The sequence below is a fragment of the Garra rufa genome, chromosome 1, assembly GCF_049309525.1.
Source record: "Garra rufa chromosome 1, GarRuf1.0, whole genome shotgun sequence".
Classification (NCBI taxonomy): domain Eukaryota; kingdom Metazoa; phylum Chordata; class Actinopteri; order Cypriniformes; family Cyprinidae; genus Garra; species Garra rufa.
Genome location: NC_133361.1, coordinates 76,060,152 through 76,073,767, shown reverse-complemented (window position 1 = coordinate 76,073,767; position 13,616 = coordinate 76,060,152). Strand labels below are relative to the sequence as shown.

The 13,616-nt window shown below is 34.2% G+C and overlaps 1 protein-coding gene across 2 annotated transcripts; it reads right to left on the bottom strand.

Annotated features, from left to right (window-relative positions):
• Positions 1–4,070: 4,070 nt before the first annotated feature.
• LOC141325818 (RRP12-like protein) lies at positions 4,071–12,160 on the bottom strand. Of its 2 annotated transcripts, none has more exons than XM_073834551.1 (6): positions 11,995–12,160; positions 11,848–11,911; positions 9,093–9,176; positions 7,519–7,605; positions 7,346–7,428; positions 4,071–4,513 (listed from the first exon to the last, which is right to left on the bottom strand). In XM_073834551.1, the coding sequence occupies exons 2-6, from the start codon at positions 11,875–11,877 to the stop codon at positions 4,462–4,464; spliced, it is 336 nt and encodes a 111-aa protein (XP_073690652.1). In that variant the 5' UTR covers positions 11,878–11,911; positions 11,995–12,160; the 3' UTR covers positions 4,071–4,461. The 2 variants fall into 2 exon arrangements, with proteins under 2 accessions (XP_073690652.1, XP_073690659.1); XM_073834558.1 differs by having other exon boundaries at positions 11,848–11,907.
• Positions 12,161–13,616: the final 1,456 nt, after the last annotated feature.

Genomic DNA, 13,616 nt, shown 5'->3' with positions numbered 1-13,616 from the left:
TATTATTATAGTTTGAAAATGGCCCGCGATTTCGCAGTTCTTTATTTTAATGTGATTGGACATGCAAGGAGTTCCGCCTAGCAACAAGAGAGCTGATTTGTCCTTTTGCCGTCGTCTGTTTTGTTGCTGACAAGTTTGAAGACAGAAGTTTTTCTTCTATGTTCGGTAAGTAAATTATGTAAATGTTGATATAAAGTGACGATTTTGAGTGAAATATGCTTATTTAAGTCCTTGTGGTACGTTTCTATAATAAAAGACAACACAGCATGGTCAAACTTTGACAGCGTAGCTATCAAGTAAGTTAACGTTAACTTATATGGATTTGAGATGGTATGATAACTGAGATATCAAATTAACGTTAGTCTTTATTTGATTTGTAAAACCGAAACATATTAGTTAATTCACTTAATCATAGTGTAATTGTGTATTTCTGTGGGAAAGAGCATGGCAGCCACTTCTGAGATCAATTAATTAACAATATATTGTGCATAATGTTATCAAAGTATGAATGAAAAGTCGACTTGTAAAAATTTTTGAAAAATTTTGACTTGTACAGAGCATTTGTAAAGTATGCACATTTAGTTTTATTTTTGGATAACGCTGTAAGACTACAATCTTAATTATAGATTAATTTTTTTTTTTTACTGATTGTTAAACTTATTATTTTCAACTTTTCTGTTACAGGTTACATGAGGCAATTACATGTGGAAATGTAAGTATTGTGTTTTTGACTCTGCAAGCATTTTTGTTCAGCAAAATAAAATCATGTGTTTTACAACAATTTTCTTTTTTTTTCTTTTTCTTTTTTTGTGGTCTATTCCTTTAACATGATAAAGAAAACCAATTCTTAGCCTTCATTATTTACTAATTATTTATTAGCCTGTAAAGCATTTCTGTGTGGAAGCTAATGTGATTAGTGACCTGATGTTTCCCCCAAGGTTTGCATGGAGTTCAACAGAATTAAAGGCAAAAATCTAATGCAGGAATTCTAGAAAAACCTGGACAGACACAGTTCATGGACCTTTGTAAAACCAGAAGGGGGTCTCCTGGTCAGCGCTTGTTGAACTTTTTACAGAAAATAAAGGTCAGTAATTATTTTAACATAACTTGAAGGATAGAAACCAAAAACGGAAATCCTCTCATCATTTCCTCACCCGTAGTTGTTCCAAAACCTGTATAAATTTCTTTGTTTTGCTGAAACCAAAGGAAGATATTTTGAAGGAATATTTGTAATCAAACTATTTTGGTGCAGCACTGACTTCCCTAGAATTTCTTTTTAGTATGTACATGTGAGTGGTGCATCAAAACAGCTTGGTTTGGAAAAAAAATTAGGGTGAGTAAATGACAGTATTTATTTTAACAATGTAATTTATTGATTATTTTCTCATATCAGTAATCTTTTATGTATTATAATCTAAAATTTTATTTATATCACATACAAATGCTTAAAATAGATTGAAATTGAGTTTTTTGGCTTTAATAGAATTTCATGTTTTAAAGTCAGCCCAGCCAACTGAGGTCCGAACCCTTGTTCTTCGGGGACTGCCTATCATGCTTGGAGATGATGATTCTTCTTTCTTCCAGTCATGTTTAGTAAGTAAATCTGTTCTTAAAAGGGATAGTTCACCCAAAAATTATTACCCCATGGTTTAATGACAATCAAGCCATCCAATCAGAGTTATAATAAAATTTATCCTGGTTCTTCCAAGCTTTTTAATGAGAGTGAATGGGGGATGAAATTTTGAATCTCAAAAAATTCCATCCATCCATCATTAAACTGCCCAACACGGCTCCAGGGGGTTTGTATCAGTTTGTCTAAGAAAATATCCATGTTGGATTAGAATTAGTGTTTAAAAAAAAAAAGCGGGCATCCTGTTAAACATCCATTGATGATAAACCTTGGATTTCTGATCACAATACTATATTTATACGTCTTTTTTTCACTAGGTACCTGATCATCACAACACTATCCTTGATGTGCCAGTGGGGATCTTATTGGAGGACACTGATCTTCAGTCTTCCAATTCCTTGCGTTTGACTTCTTTAGTTGGAATAATTCTTGAAGGCCAAGTGGTGATGGACAAAGTGCAGGACCTCCCACAGGCAATCTGACTTCTCTTCGGTCTGATATACGCACTACACCTGAATTAACCAAGATCACTCACCAACAAGATTGATTTCATCTGGCGTGTACTAATGCCAATGGGACAGAATGCTCTCAAGCCAAGAGTGCAGTCTCTGGCAAACCAACTTTTGCTTAAGAAATCAATGTGATACTTTAACATTCTTATAAAAATAATGTTTAAATTGTTAAATGCAGAGTTCTACAACTGATGTGTCGTAGTTAATTTGGTATATTGTTACACCTCTGTAGTATGGTTTTGACAGTAATATTTCAGTATTTTTTTTTTTATGAAATTTTGGTGAAATACACAATATGCTGAGTATGTTTTATTTTAGTTTGCTATGTTTGCACAAAGCTTAAATAGTCAAATGCAATGTTTAAATTAAAATAAATACTTGATACTTGAGTGAAGTATATATGTGACCCTGGACCACAAAACCGTTGCTGGTATATTTGTAGCAATAGCCAAAAATACATTGTATGGGTCAAAACTGTTGAAGTTAAGATCATGTTCCATGAAGATTTTTTGTAAAATTCCTACTATAAATATATATAAATGTAATTTTTGATTAGTAATATGCATTAAGAGCTTAATTTGGACAACTTTAAAGGTATTTTTATTTTATTTTATTTTTTTTGCACCCTCAGATTCCAGATTTTCAAATAGATGTATCTCGGCCAAATATTGTCCTATCCTAACAAACCATACATCAACAGAAAGCTTATTTATTGAGCTTCTATATGATGTATACATTTCAGTTTTGTAAAATTTTTATGACTGGTTTGTGGTCCAGGGTCACATATGTGCATAGAGTTGTACAATTGATGTACTGCACTAGTTTAGCCACCTTAAGGTGTGGCTATAACTGATTTAGATTACAGTATAGTGTTAACTGTATTTTCATTAATATTGTGACATCTTGACAATAAAAAAAAAACAAAGATTAATTATCTTGTTCATTGTTTTATTTCAGTTCGGTGTGTGCACTAAAAATGCAGTCAAAAATAAGTTTCAGTTTATTTCAGTTACTTTCCATGTTGAGTTAACTTAAATATATAAGTGCATTTGAACATAATCGTTTAAGTATATTGAATAAGTACAAAGTTTATTGAACTGAATGATTTAAGTGTAGTCTACAAAACCGCTAAGTTAAATAAACTTAAATATGCAAGTTTTGGGAGACTTCATTACTCAATTAAATTGAGGCAACGAGTTTACTCAATTACTTTAGTCCAGTCAACTTATTAGGGTTTTCAGTGTTGAATAATATTATTAATAATTTCTAAAATAGTCATTTTATGATTTGAAAATATTAATAATAATTTACAAAATATTATTTTTTATGTAATAATAATAATTTCCAAAATATTAATTGTATGATTTTGATAATATTAATAATTTCAAAAATATTACAAATTATGATTGAATAATATTATTAATAATTTTCAAAATAGTCATTTTATGATTTGAAAATATTAATAATAATTTCACAAATATTAATTTGATGATTTATTATAATTGAACATATTCGTTAAAATTATGATTACAATGTTTCTGCACTGTAAAAAAAAAAATCGAATTTAATAATGTTACTAATAATTTCTAAAATATATTTTATTATATCAGTTGAACATAACCATAAAATGTGAATTATAATGTTTTTGAACTGTAAAAATAAAGTCTAATTAAGTAATAATATAACTAAAATTTACAAGTTATTATTTTTATGATTTAATAATATTACTAGTACTTTTTAAATTATTAATTATATGATTTCTTTAATTATATCAATTGACAATTTCCATAAAAATGATTATTAAAACAATGTTTCTGCACTGTAAAAAAAAAAAAATCTAATTTAAAAATATTATTAATACATTTTAAAATAACAATTTTATAATGTAATAACTTTCAAAATATTAAATAATATCACTAATAATTTCCAATATATATCATATATAACTTAATAACATTATTGTCTAAATTTCTAATAATATCAATAATAATAATTGATAACAATATTACTGATAATGTCCAAAATGGTAATTTTATGATTTAATATGAATAATAATATGAATTGTGAGTAAATGATCAGGCCATATTTATTGTGGTGGATAAGAGGAAGGAGAGTAGAGATGTTCATCTGAACACAAGAGCAGCAGGATTCTTCTGATTCTTGGAGAGCTTGAAGACTGAAGAAGATCTCAATCTGAGCATTAAACGGCTCCAAGTCCAGGATCGTCCCGTCACTTTTCATATTTCCTCCAACTCAGATCTGAATGTCACTGTGATGAGTTTGAGTTCATTCTGAGCTTCTCAACACAGATTGATTCAGTCAATCAGATTCATTTGATCTGAGCTTCATCTGGACACCAGATTCAGGATCCCTGAGAGAATCAGATTCAGATTCATAATCAAGCTTCAGTGTTGATGTGAATCAGTCAAACTCAGGACATCTTTATACTCTCACTTTGACTTTCACTCACCTGTTTCCTGAATCATTGCCCTGAAAGACCTTCAGAAAGCATCTGACCACAGATCCAAACCAATGATTAAATACTGTAATATTCAAAGTATTTCTACTTATTCAGAGAGATTTTACAATTTCGGACACAGATTTGATCATTAAATATGACTTCATATCTGTGTGGAATCCACTCCTTAAAGAGGGAGGGGCTCTGTCATGATTGACAACTTGAGTTCAATCTTGTTCTGCCATTGCTGACAATTCCCACTGTTTTTCCCTGTTTGTTTTCCCGTTGCTGATCTGTCTGTTTCTGTTATTTGATTGTCTGCCTCCTGCCTTTCAACGCTTGCTTTGTTTGCTGGATTAACTCCGTCTGATCGCCGCTTGCCTCCACCATTCTGCCTGGACTCTGTTTCTGAGTCTGGATTGTCTATAATGTACTACTTTGATTATTGATCTGAATAAAGCTGCGTTTGGATTCTCACCTCCATTGTTACAAGATCCGACAGCGTGGTTCATTTTTAATGGTTAAACACTTTGTCACCTTCAAAATGCAAACATGCCATTTAATAATTTAACTAATTATGATTCTAAGAAAGGGAATATAGAATTGTTCTAAATAGAGTTCTAAGCCTATGCAAAATGTTGATTTCAGTCCAGTGAGTCGATACAGAGACAGTGTAAAATCACTTAAAAATCATCTCTGTCCTTTTTTATTATTTTCTTTTCTTTCCTATTAAGTAATCACTCAGACAATCATTTGACTAGGAACAATAGTAAACTACAAATTAACAAGACTTGTCAATAAAACATAATGTACTTTGCAACTATTGTTTTGCTTTAGGGAGCCTACTGCTACTTTTTAACTTAATCTGTATTTGTTATAATAATAATAATAGAACACATGTGACAGGATTAATGTCAACTGATTGAAATAAATTCTGGAAACTACTGTGAAAGAGACTTAAAGCGCTGGCAAGCTCTTCCTCTTTCACTGCTTGGTAGGACTAGTTTAATCAAGACGAATATCCTCCCTCGATTATTGTACTCTCTTCAGATGTTACCCATAGGTTATACATCATTTCACCTATATTGCGTAAATTATATAGGCTAGTAGCCTGTTCTTTGTCCATTTGAAACAAAACCTAATATTAGTTAGCTAATTTTTATTAACAAGTGTCATGAGTTTTTTTTCTTTTGTACTTTGTTATCGACTATTTACTTGATCATCAACAATAATCATAAACAGGAGCAGTTGTATTATCATCATTTTCTGATTAACTTTGATTTAGAAATGGGAATGTTTATTTCGGTTATTTTATTTCTCCTGTCAACCGACGGTCGTTAAGGCATTTTTAACTGTTAACTTACAAGATTGTTAAATTACAATTAAAGGAAATTTTTATTAATACGAGGCTGTGACCCATTAAAAATACCTAAATTTGGATTAATCCATGGATTCATTTTACACACGCAAAAAGCAGCATAAACAACAGAGTGTGAGGATTCACATGGTCACGCGCCTGCAGCGCTTCTGCGAACGGAAGAAAACATTATACAGCCATATATATATATATTATAAATAAAATAAATTTATTTTCTAAATAAAATATGAATCAACAAAACGAAAGAAAAAAATGTGAAACAATTAGCAGCCTATATCAACCTATGCAGAATTTAGTTTCATTTTTCTGATGCGCTCTTGAGGCATCCTGTTTGTTTCCTTTTGTAAAAAGCACACTGTTTGCTTTTATTGTGAATGTGCATTAATAAAATAAATATTTAGAATAGTTTGGAACAATGTCTTACTCTTATATGACCACAAACGAAGGAGTAGGCTATTGTAAGTTGTTTCCACTTTTATAAGGGGAAAAAAAAATATCAAGTGATCGTGTCGGCACCTCCTGCGCGCAGTTAAGCATTACTAACTCGACAACGCAGCTTCATTGTCATAATAAAATAGTCAGCCAAACATATTGAAAAACACGCTATTTTCCCCCCTTTTATTTCAGAACAATACTCATAACACTAGAAGAACAAAAAAAAAAAAAAAAAAAAAAAAAAGCTACTAACAAGCCAAAACAAGTTAATATAAAATGTTGTACTTATCATTCCAATATCCACGTAAAACAAGATCTTCAGAACAAAATGACTAAATTTTAACTTGCAACGTAGCGAAGCCCCTTTTCTCTACAAACAAGTGTTTCCAGACATTTGAAGTATGGATTTATAATTTATGCGCTAAAGTTAAACGGAAAAAGATTATGTCGACACATGAGAAATTTTATCGATAAGACATTTCCATCAGCTATATGGGGGGGGTGGGGGGGGGGATTTTAGTGCCCCACTCCGCCCCTGCTGAACAATATTGATAATTACTAATATGACTTAGGATGAATAGTATGCACATTGGGATGCAGGTTCACTTTACATGACCAATAACGCTTGAATATAATAATGCAATTAACAACGTGTCCCGACTAAACAAAAATGCAATCTTCAAAATCCATAAATCTCAATTACCAGATCACTTTTGCCAAACAATAGCCATTTTACAAATGTACAATATTTAACAATTTAGCCCTTTTTTCCGCAATCATGGTGAAATCTTGTCAAGACCTCCACCCACTGACTCAGAGAGCGAGGGATTCATTACACTGATTCTTGATTTGGAACCAAGCATTATGAAAATGATTCCCCTGCTATGCATCTTCCAACTCTAATCAGGATGAATTATGGCACAGAAGCTCACCCAAACATCTCTGCGATGAGAGGCTCATCTCCTGCGGTGGCATTCGCTTCCATATAAACAGAAATGCAGCAATCAATGATGCTCTGGAGGGAGAAAAAATACAGCAACACACACTTGATGCTTATTTCTCACAAACAAGCTGTGACATCGCTGAGGGACATTCTGAGACCAACCTTCAAAGCCTCAGCGGCTGCAGAGGCAACTTGTGTCTCCGAGCTCAGAAGCGACTTCATTGCCCAGCCGAAGAGTCGAGGCAGATGCTGCAGAGGTGAAAAGAAAGATAAGTGCATGAACTGTGTTTCCATTGACACGATCCCTACACAGTGTTCATTGCTTCCTTCTCCCTGAGCAGGGAAAATCTGTTGAAATGTGACATCACATACCTCTGTAAATAAATACAATTTTAATTCACTCTTTAATGCCCTTTGAATGGAACATATAGACCCCGCTAAACATTAGAAGTCTGACGGACGTCTATATTACGTCAATATTCAAAAACGACGTACAAGACGTTGTTTGGACGTGTCTTTCACATCTTTGCGCAGTGGGACTCGTTTCGAACTGGAATATCCGGTGATGTCCATTTTGCAGGGCACTTGACGGTCGAATAGAACAGATGCATATTTTTGCTCATAAAGGACTGAAACGATGCTCTAAAACACAGCAGTAAGCCCGCAACTACCTACTGAAAAAGCCCAACGTGGGCCTTTCGCTTTAATGCGAACCATATCGGAGTCCGCTGTCCGACGGCATGCAACCATAAAAAGCCTGGAATGCATCAAAACACACTTTGAAGACTATAAAATAAAAGGCTCATAGAATTGACCTCACGACACAGTGGCGTACGGGACACCCCCGCAGCGCGTAGGGGCCAGCCGCAGGACATTCTCGTGCTTCGAGAGGCGAGACATGAGCTCAAGGGCAGTGGAGCGGGTTTAACGCTCTAAAACAAGCGGGGAAACATCGGAAACTCGTTCTCTCGTTTTAAGTAAAGTGAGTGCACGATTACAATCATTCGTTCGTTGATTTGCTTAAACCAAATCCTGGTCACGATGTAGTAATGTCTTGGTCAAATGTGGGAACGAATGTTTTAGTCAATTTTGTAAAAAAAAACGAGAAAACCAATTCGTGCCGACCATTTAATTTTTGTCATGCCGGGCTCCAAATGCTTTAAGCAGGGCTTAAATCGAACAAAAACAACGTTTCTGTTCCTGCCTTTCTCTGTATTGTTACGGTTCTGAAATCGGTTTGAGTAGAAAAATGGTTAATAGCATTATTTTTTTTTAACTTTGACTTTGCTAATTATAATTATAATAATAATAATAATAATACTCAAATAGAAAAAAAAAAAAACACGAAGCGAGTCTTGATCTGGTAACCCACCTTGCGCTTAGTCATAACTAATACAGCATCATCTTTCCTTGGTTTTAGCCAAATGTTTTAAACGAAAAAATATTTTAAGATATTTAAAGTGATTGCTGCATAGTTAAAAACACTCTACTTTTATAAAATTGCGTTTTGAGAGAAAAGAAAACAGTAGAAGATTCGTTTTCTGACGATAAACTCCAAATTCCATACAATCGCCTGATCTAGTGTTAATGAAAAATTTTAAGGACAGTGTATTTAGTGATGAAATCAAATCACAGAAGTGCAAAATAAAAGAAGACCATTGTAAGAGAACGACAAGCACCATTTATGACACGCACTATTACCATCTCCGCATGCGTTTATGAATTATGACACTCACCGTGATGATCTGCATGGCGAGTTCCGCAGACACAGGGCTGCTGACTTCATTCAGTACTGCCTGCCAGGCCTCGGCTGTCACCAGCTGTAGAGAAACAGAAGCAGGATTAAAGCATCTCTACATCTCTATACTAATGTCTCTATTAAATGCATTTGTATTATACTGTAATAATAGTACGGAAAGCTATTATTTCTTATATTTATCAAACAATGTACATGTAAGTGATTTTAAAACAATCTTCAGTTAAATTGTCCAAATTAATCAGCGACTAGAGCAGTTGAGTGGTGATTTCTTTTTCTTTTTCTGTTTAAAGTAAGCTAAGACTTGATAAATCGCCAAAACCGCGCATTTTGACATAACTGTGTGTGATTTCGTCTATTGAAGCGCTAAGTTACTGGTGCGCTGTCTGAAGCTGCTCAGCATCTGCTAACAATAGAGCCGAATGCGCACCTTTCTAACTTTACTTCACTGCGGCGTAACCCCAGGTTTGTGTCGCTACATTTTCGGGTTATAAAGAATAAAAATGGGAACAGTTCATCTTCCGAAATAAAGCAGCAATATCTTTTTAGGCAAGTTATTAGAACCGTATAGGGACATCGCACTGCTCTGAACTTATCAGCCCATTTGTATCCTATTATTTAATTGGCTCTTCTTGCTTATGACAAAACAGCTAATCACGACGATCTTTTCTGAAAACATTATATTCGCTTACGTCAAAAACAGCGAATCTTGCACGTTAAAGGGTTTCCTCCCATAAAGAATACGGTGATAAAAAAAAGACCAAATATGCTATAGATGAAATGAATTTCATGAGCAACGCATTAATCAATTTAGCCATGGTAAACATTTTTAATGTTTTTCTACGGGGGAGAAAACACTCGAAACTTTGCGTGTTCCGTTCATGTTCGGCTCCTGGCTGTGCGTAATATAACTTATTAATAAACTATGTACCAGAGGTGGTCTTTTTATATTACATTATTCGTTCATTAGGCTACCTTAAGCGTTTTCTGTAACTGTTTTCTATGGGGGGGCTTAACGTGCATTAGCGCGCTTTCCTCCGTTTTATTAAATAATTAAGAACTGTTTGGCTGTTGCCTAGGCTAAGCTATATGTCTTGCAAATATACATCTCACATAAAGCTCAGCCGCCGACCCGATCCCTAGGCTATTGTGATAACAGAGGAAAGAAATATGTTTTTATTTTGTGTATACTTTCACAATAACAACAACACGTTACAAATTGAAATGTCTTCTTAAATAAAACTATCGAAAACTAATTTACTTAATTCGTATAAATCCAACAAGTGGTACAATCTCTCTCTTATCCGTATTGTGCTCACAGACATGCGCAGCCTATTCCTAAAGTATAAAGCCTGCAGGCAATTTACCCCAAAAGAAGAAAGCGATACGACTGATTCAATAATATATATATATATATATATATATATATATATCAATATACAATTAATAGGCTATATAATCAGACTAAAGCATCAAGGCTGCCAACGCATGTGAAACAAATATTCAAGCAAGCTCATTTGTTTTTAACAAACAACAGGATACGAAAAATCTAGCTTCATTTTCGTTTTTCCGGTTGCCAAACAAAACGAAATAATAATAATAAGGGTTTTACAATGTCCTAAAACTGTGCCTTGAACGAAGCACTGACTGTATTTCGTTATAGCTTGGTGTACGTGATGACGTCATCCCTGAGAAACCGAATTGTCGCTTAAGTTTTGGTGGATTGCAAAAAAATAACAAACAAAAAAAGTTGCCCTTGAGCTGTTTCCAGTATTCGGCTACTAACTGGACAACGCAGCCTGTTCATTGTCATAATAAAACACAGCCAGCCAAACATAAAACCATGCTATTTTACGTCCCATCACTCTGCAGCAAATCCTTTAAATTTAACGGTAGAACAGAACCGAGAATAAAACAAGCATGAAAATATAAGCTAACAAGCCAAAACGAATTTATGTTGTACTTTTTGTACAAAATGAATACATTTTAACTTGCAACGTACTAAAGAAACATCACATTAAGATATGTATATTTGAAAGGTAACTCTTTTTCTAACCATATACCTATATAAAATACCTTTAGGTTGGCTACAATCTAATAAGAAGAATACGATTTAATGCGCTTTTGAACTTCAGAGAAAAGGTGCTTTAAAGTGAACAACACCACAAACACAGACTATTGACTAATTCTGTCATGTGAACCCGCCTTTTTTTTTGCGTTAAAGCCCCTTTTCTCACAAAAAGTTTTTCCACACAAATTTTTGCGCCATTTAAACTATCGATATAGAATTTATGCGCTAAAGTTAAACGGAAAAAGATTGTTGAGACTTGAGAAATTTGATCGATAAATGGCATTTCCATCAACTAAAAAAAAAAAAAAAAAAAAAAACCAACACCCTTGGATCGAAACCTGGCTAGTGTTACTCGACAACGCCGATTTTTACTCACATTCGGCGCTTGGCGAGTGTTCATTTTAGGCCCAAGATTTCATTTTTACGTTGTCAAAATCTCAGTATTGTACTTTTAAATGCTAAAAATAGCTAAGTAGGCATATTTCTACATTTAGATGCTAAAAATTTGCCAGTATTGTACGATTTAGTGCCTGGAAAAAAGTAAATGTAAATTTTGTAGAACCACATTTTACGTACGAATTATTTTATGCTGCAAACGGAAGAATTCTGGCCCACCCACATCATCCAGTTTCTGTTTTAATCGGTGTTTTAAACTGTGTCTCACCTCTTGGCTCCCGGTCACCAAAGTCAACATGATGTCTGTGATGAAGACGAGCTCACCAGCCTGCCTTCGGGGAAAAATGTGAATCCGTGAAGGATGTCAAAAATTTAATTCGCTGAAGTACTTTCGTGCAAGGTGAAATGTACTTACAGTGCCAAAAAGTTCGTCCACAGTGAAGAATATATACAAATGCTGAAAACAATCCAACAATGATATACGCAGGTAATAAACAGGAATCTACAATATACTAAGGGGTTTGGGGTTTGCTCGAGGTACAGCAGTAGCACTCTTGCATCGACTTGGTAAACAAGTGATGACTTCTTCTTCTTCTTCTTCTTCTTTGAATGTTTTATGGCAGTTGGCAAACCAGATAGATGGTGCATTTACTGCCACCAACTGGACAGGAGTGTGGAGCGTTGATTGGGAGTTAGCGAGAAAAATAATAATAGTAATAATAGTAATAATAATAAAGATAAATAAATAAATCATAATAAAAAAAAAAAAAAAAAAAAAAAAAAAAAAAAAAAAAAATTCGGTATAAATCTATATTCTGTGGATCAATCCAGTTTCTCTGAGGAAAGAAATTAGTACTTTGCAGATCCTAGAATCTTTCTGTGTGCTTTTTAATATGTTCGATACTGTCATTTCCTTAATTCCTGCGTTACTAAGTGATTCTGAAAAGTCCTTTCTTTCCCTGTTGTACTTCATACACTGAATCAGTACATGTTCAATAGTTTCTGGTGTACCACATTGCGCACAGTTACCGGATTCGCTTTTACCTATGGCGTACAATGAGTGTTTAAGGGCTGAGTGCCCTATTCGAAGTCTGGTAATGATAGAGTCCTCCTTTCTACTTCCATAAGTATTTCTCTCAAACCCCACTTTATTTTGAATATTATATAAATGTCTCCCCTTTTTCTCATTATCCCAGTTCTTTTGCCATATTCTATGTAAAGCTGATTTAATTATTCCTTTTATTTCCATTTTACTTAGAGGAATACTGATATCTATCGCAGCACGCTTTAGAAACTCCTTGGCTACATGGTCCACTTCCTCATTGCCTTCTACCCCCACATGTGCTGGAACCCATAAGAAGGAAATGTTCACTCCAATTCTGTATAATCTGTAGAGATGTTGTAAGATTTCACAAATAAGATCTTGCCTAGATGCTGATTTTCCACTAATTAAACTCATCAGAGCTGAATATGAATCCGAGCAAACTACCACACGTGTTGAATGGACTTCTTCTACCCACTGTAGAGCCGTTAAAATCCCAATCACCTCAGCTGTGTATACAGAGGCATGATCTGTAATTCTTTTCCCGATACTGTGATGACTTTGGGTTTGGCCTGGCTTATATAGGCCAAACCACGCCCCTTTCTGGACCATACCCTTCAAAGGTAAGTATAACATTTAACATACACACAAGTACCACATTTACTTAACATCTGTTATAATTATTTAATAACAATCTATTTTCGTTTTTTTTAGATAAAAAACACACACAATCCATTAGCACATAATACTTTTAACACATCATTTCCACACTTACATAAAGACAGAAGCACCTATTCAAAATACACAATGGTTTCGCCAGCTTCCGGTTATGCTGCGCCGGCGACCAAACCTGTGATGTCATAATCGGCCGCCGCTTGTTCGTTCGTTTTGGGGTGCGCTGTTTCCGCTGGAAGACTGACTACGCCCACACAGACAAACATCACAGAGACCAAACCACCAGACAAGTGCAGTGTATGAAAGGTATTTTCATATTT

Bases quoted from the DNA above. Each gene is read 5' to 3' on its own strand.
- LOC141325818 (XM_073834551.1), bottom strand. From the start codon at position 11,877: ATGTTGACTTTGGTGACCGGGAGCCAAGAG. The intron at 7,429-7,518 runs GTTGGTCTCAGA...TTCTCCCTCCAG, and splicing joins CAGCCGCTGAGGCTTTGAAG to AGCATCATTGATTGCTGCAT. The intron at 4,514-7,345 runs GTGAGCTTCTGT...TGATTCTCTCAG, and splicing joins CTCATCGCAGAGATGTTTGG to GGATCCTGAATCTGGTGTCC.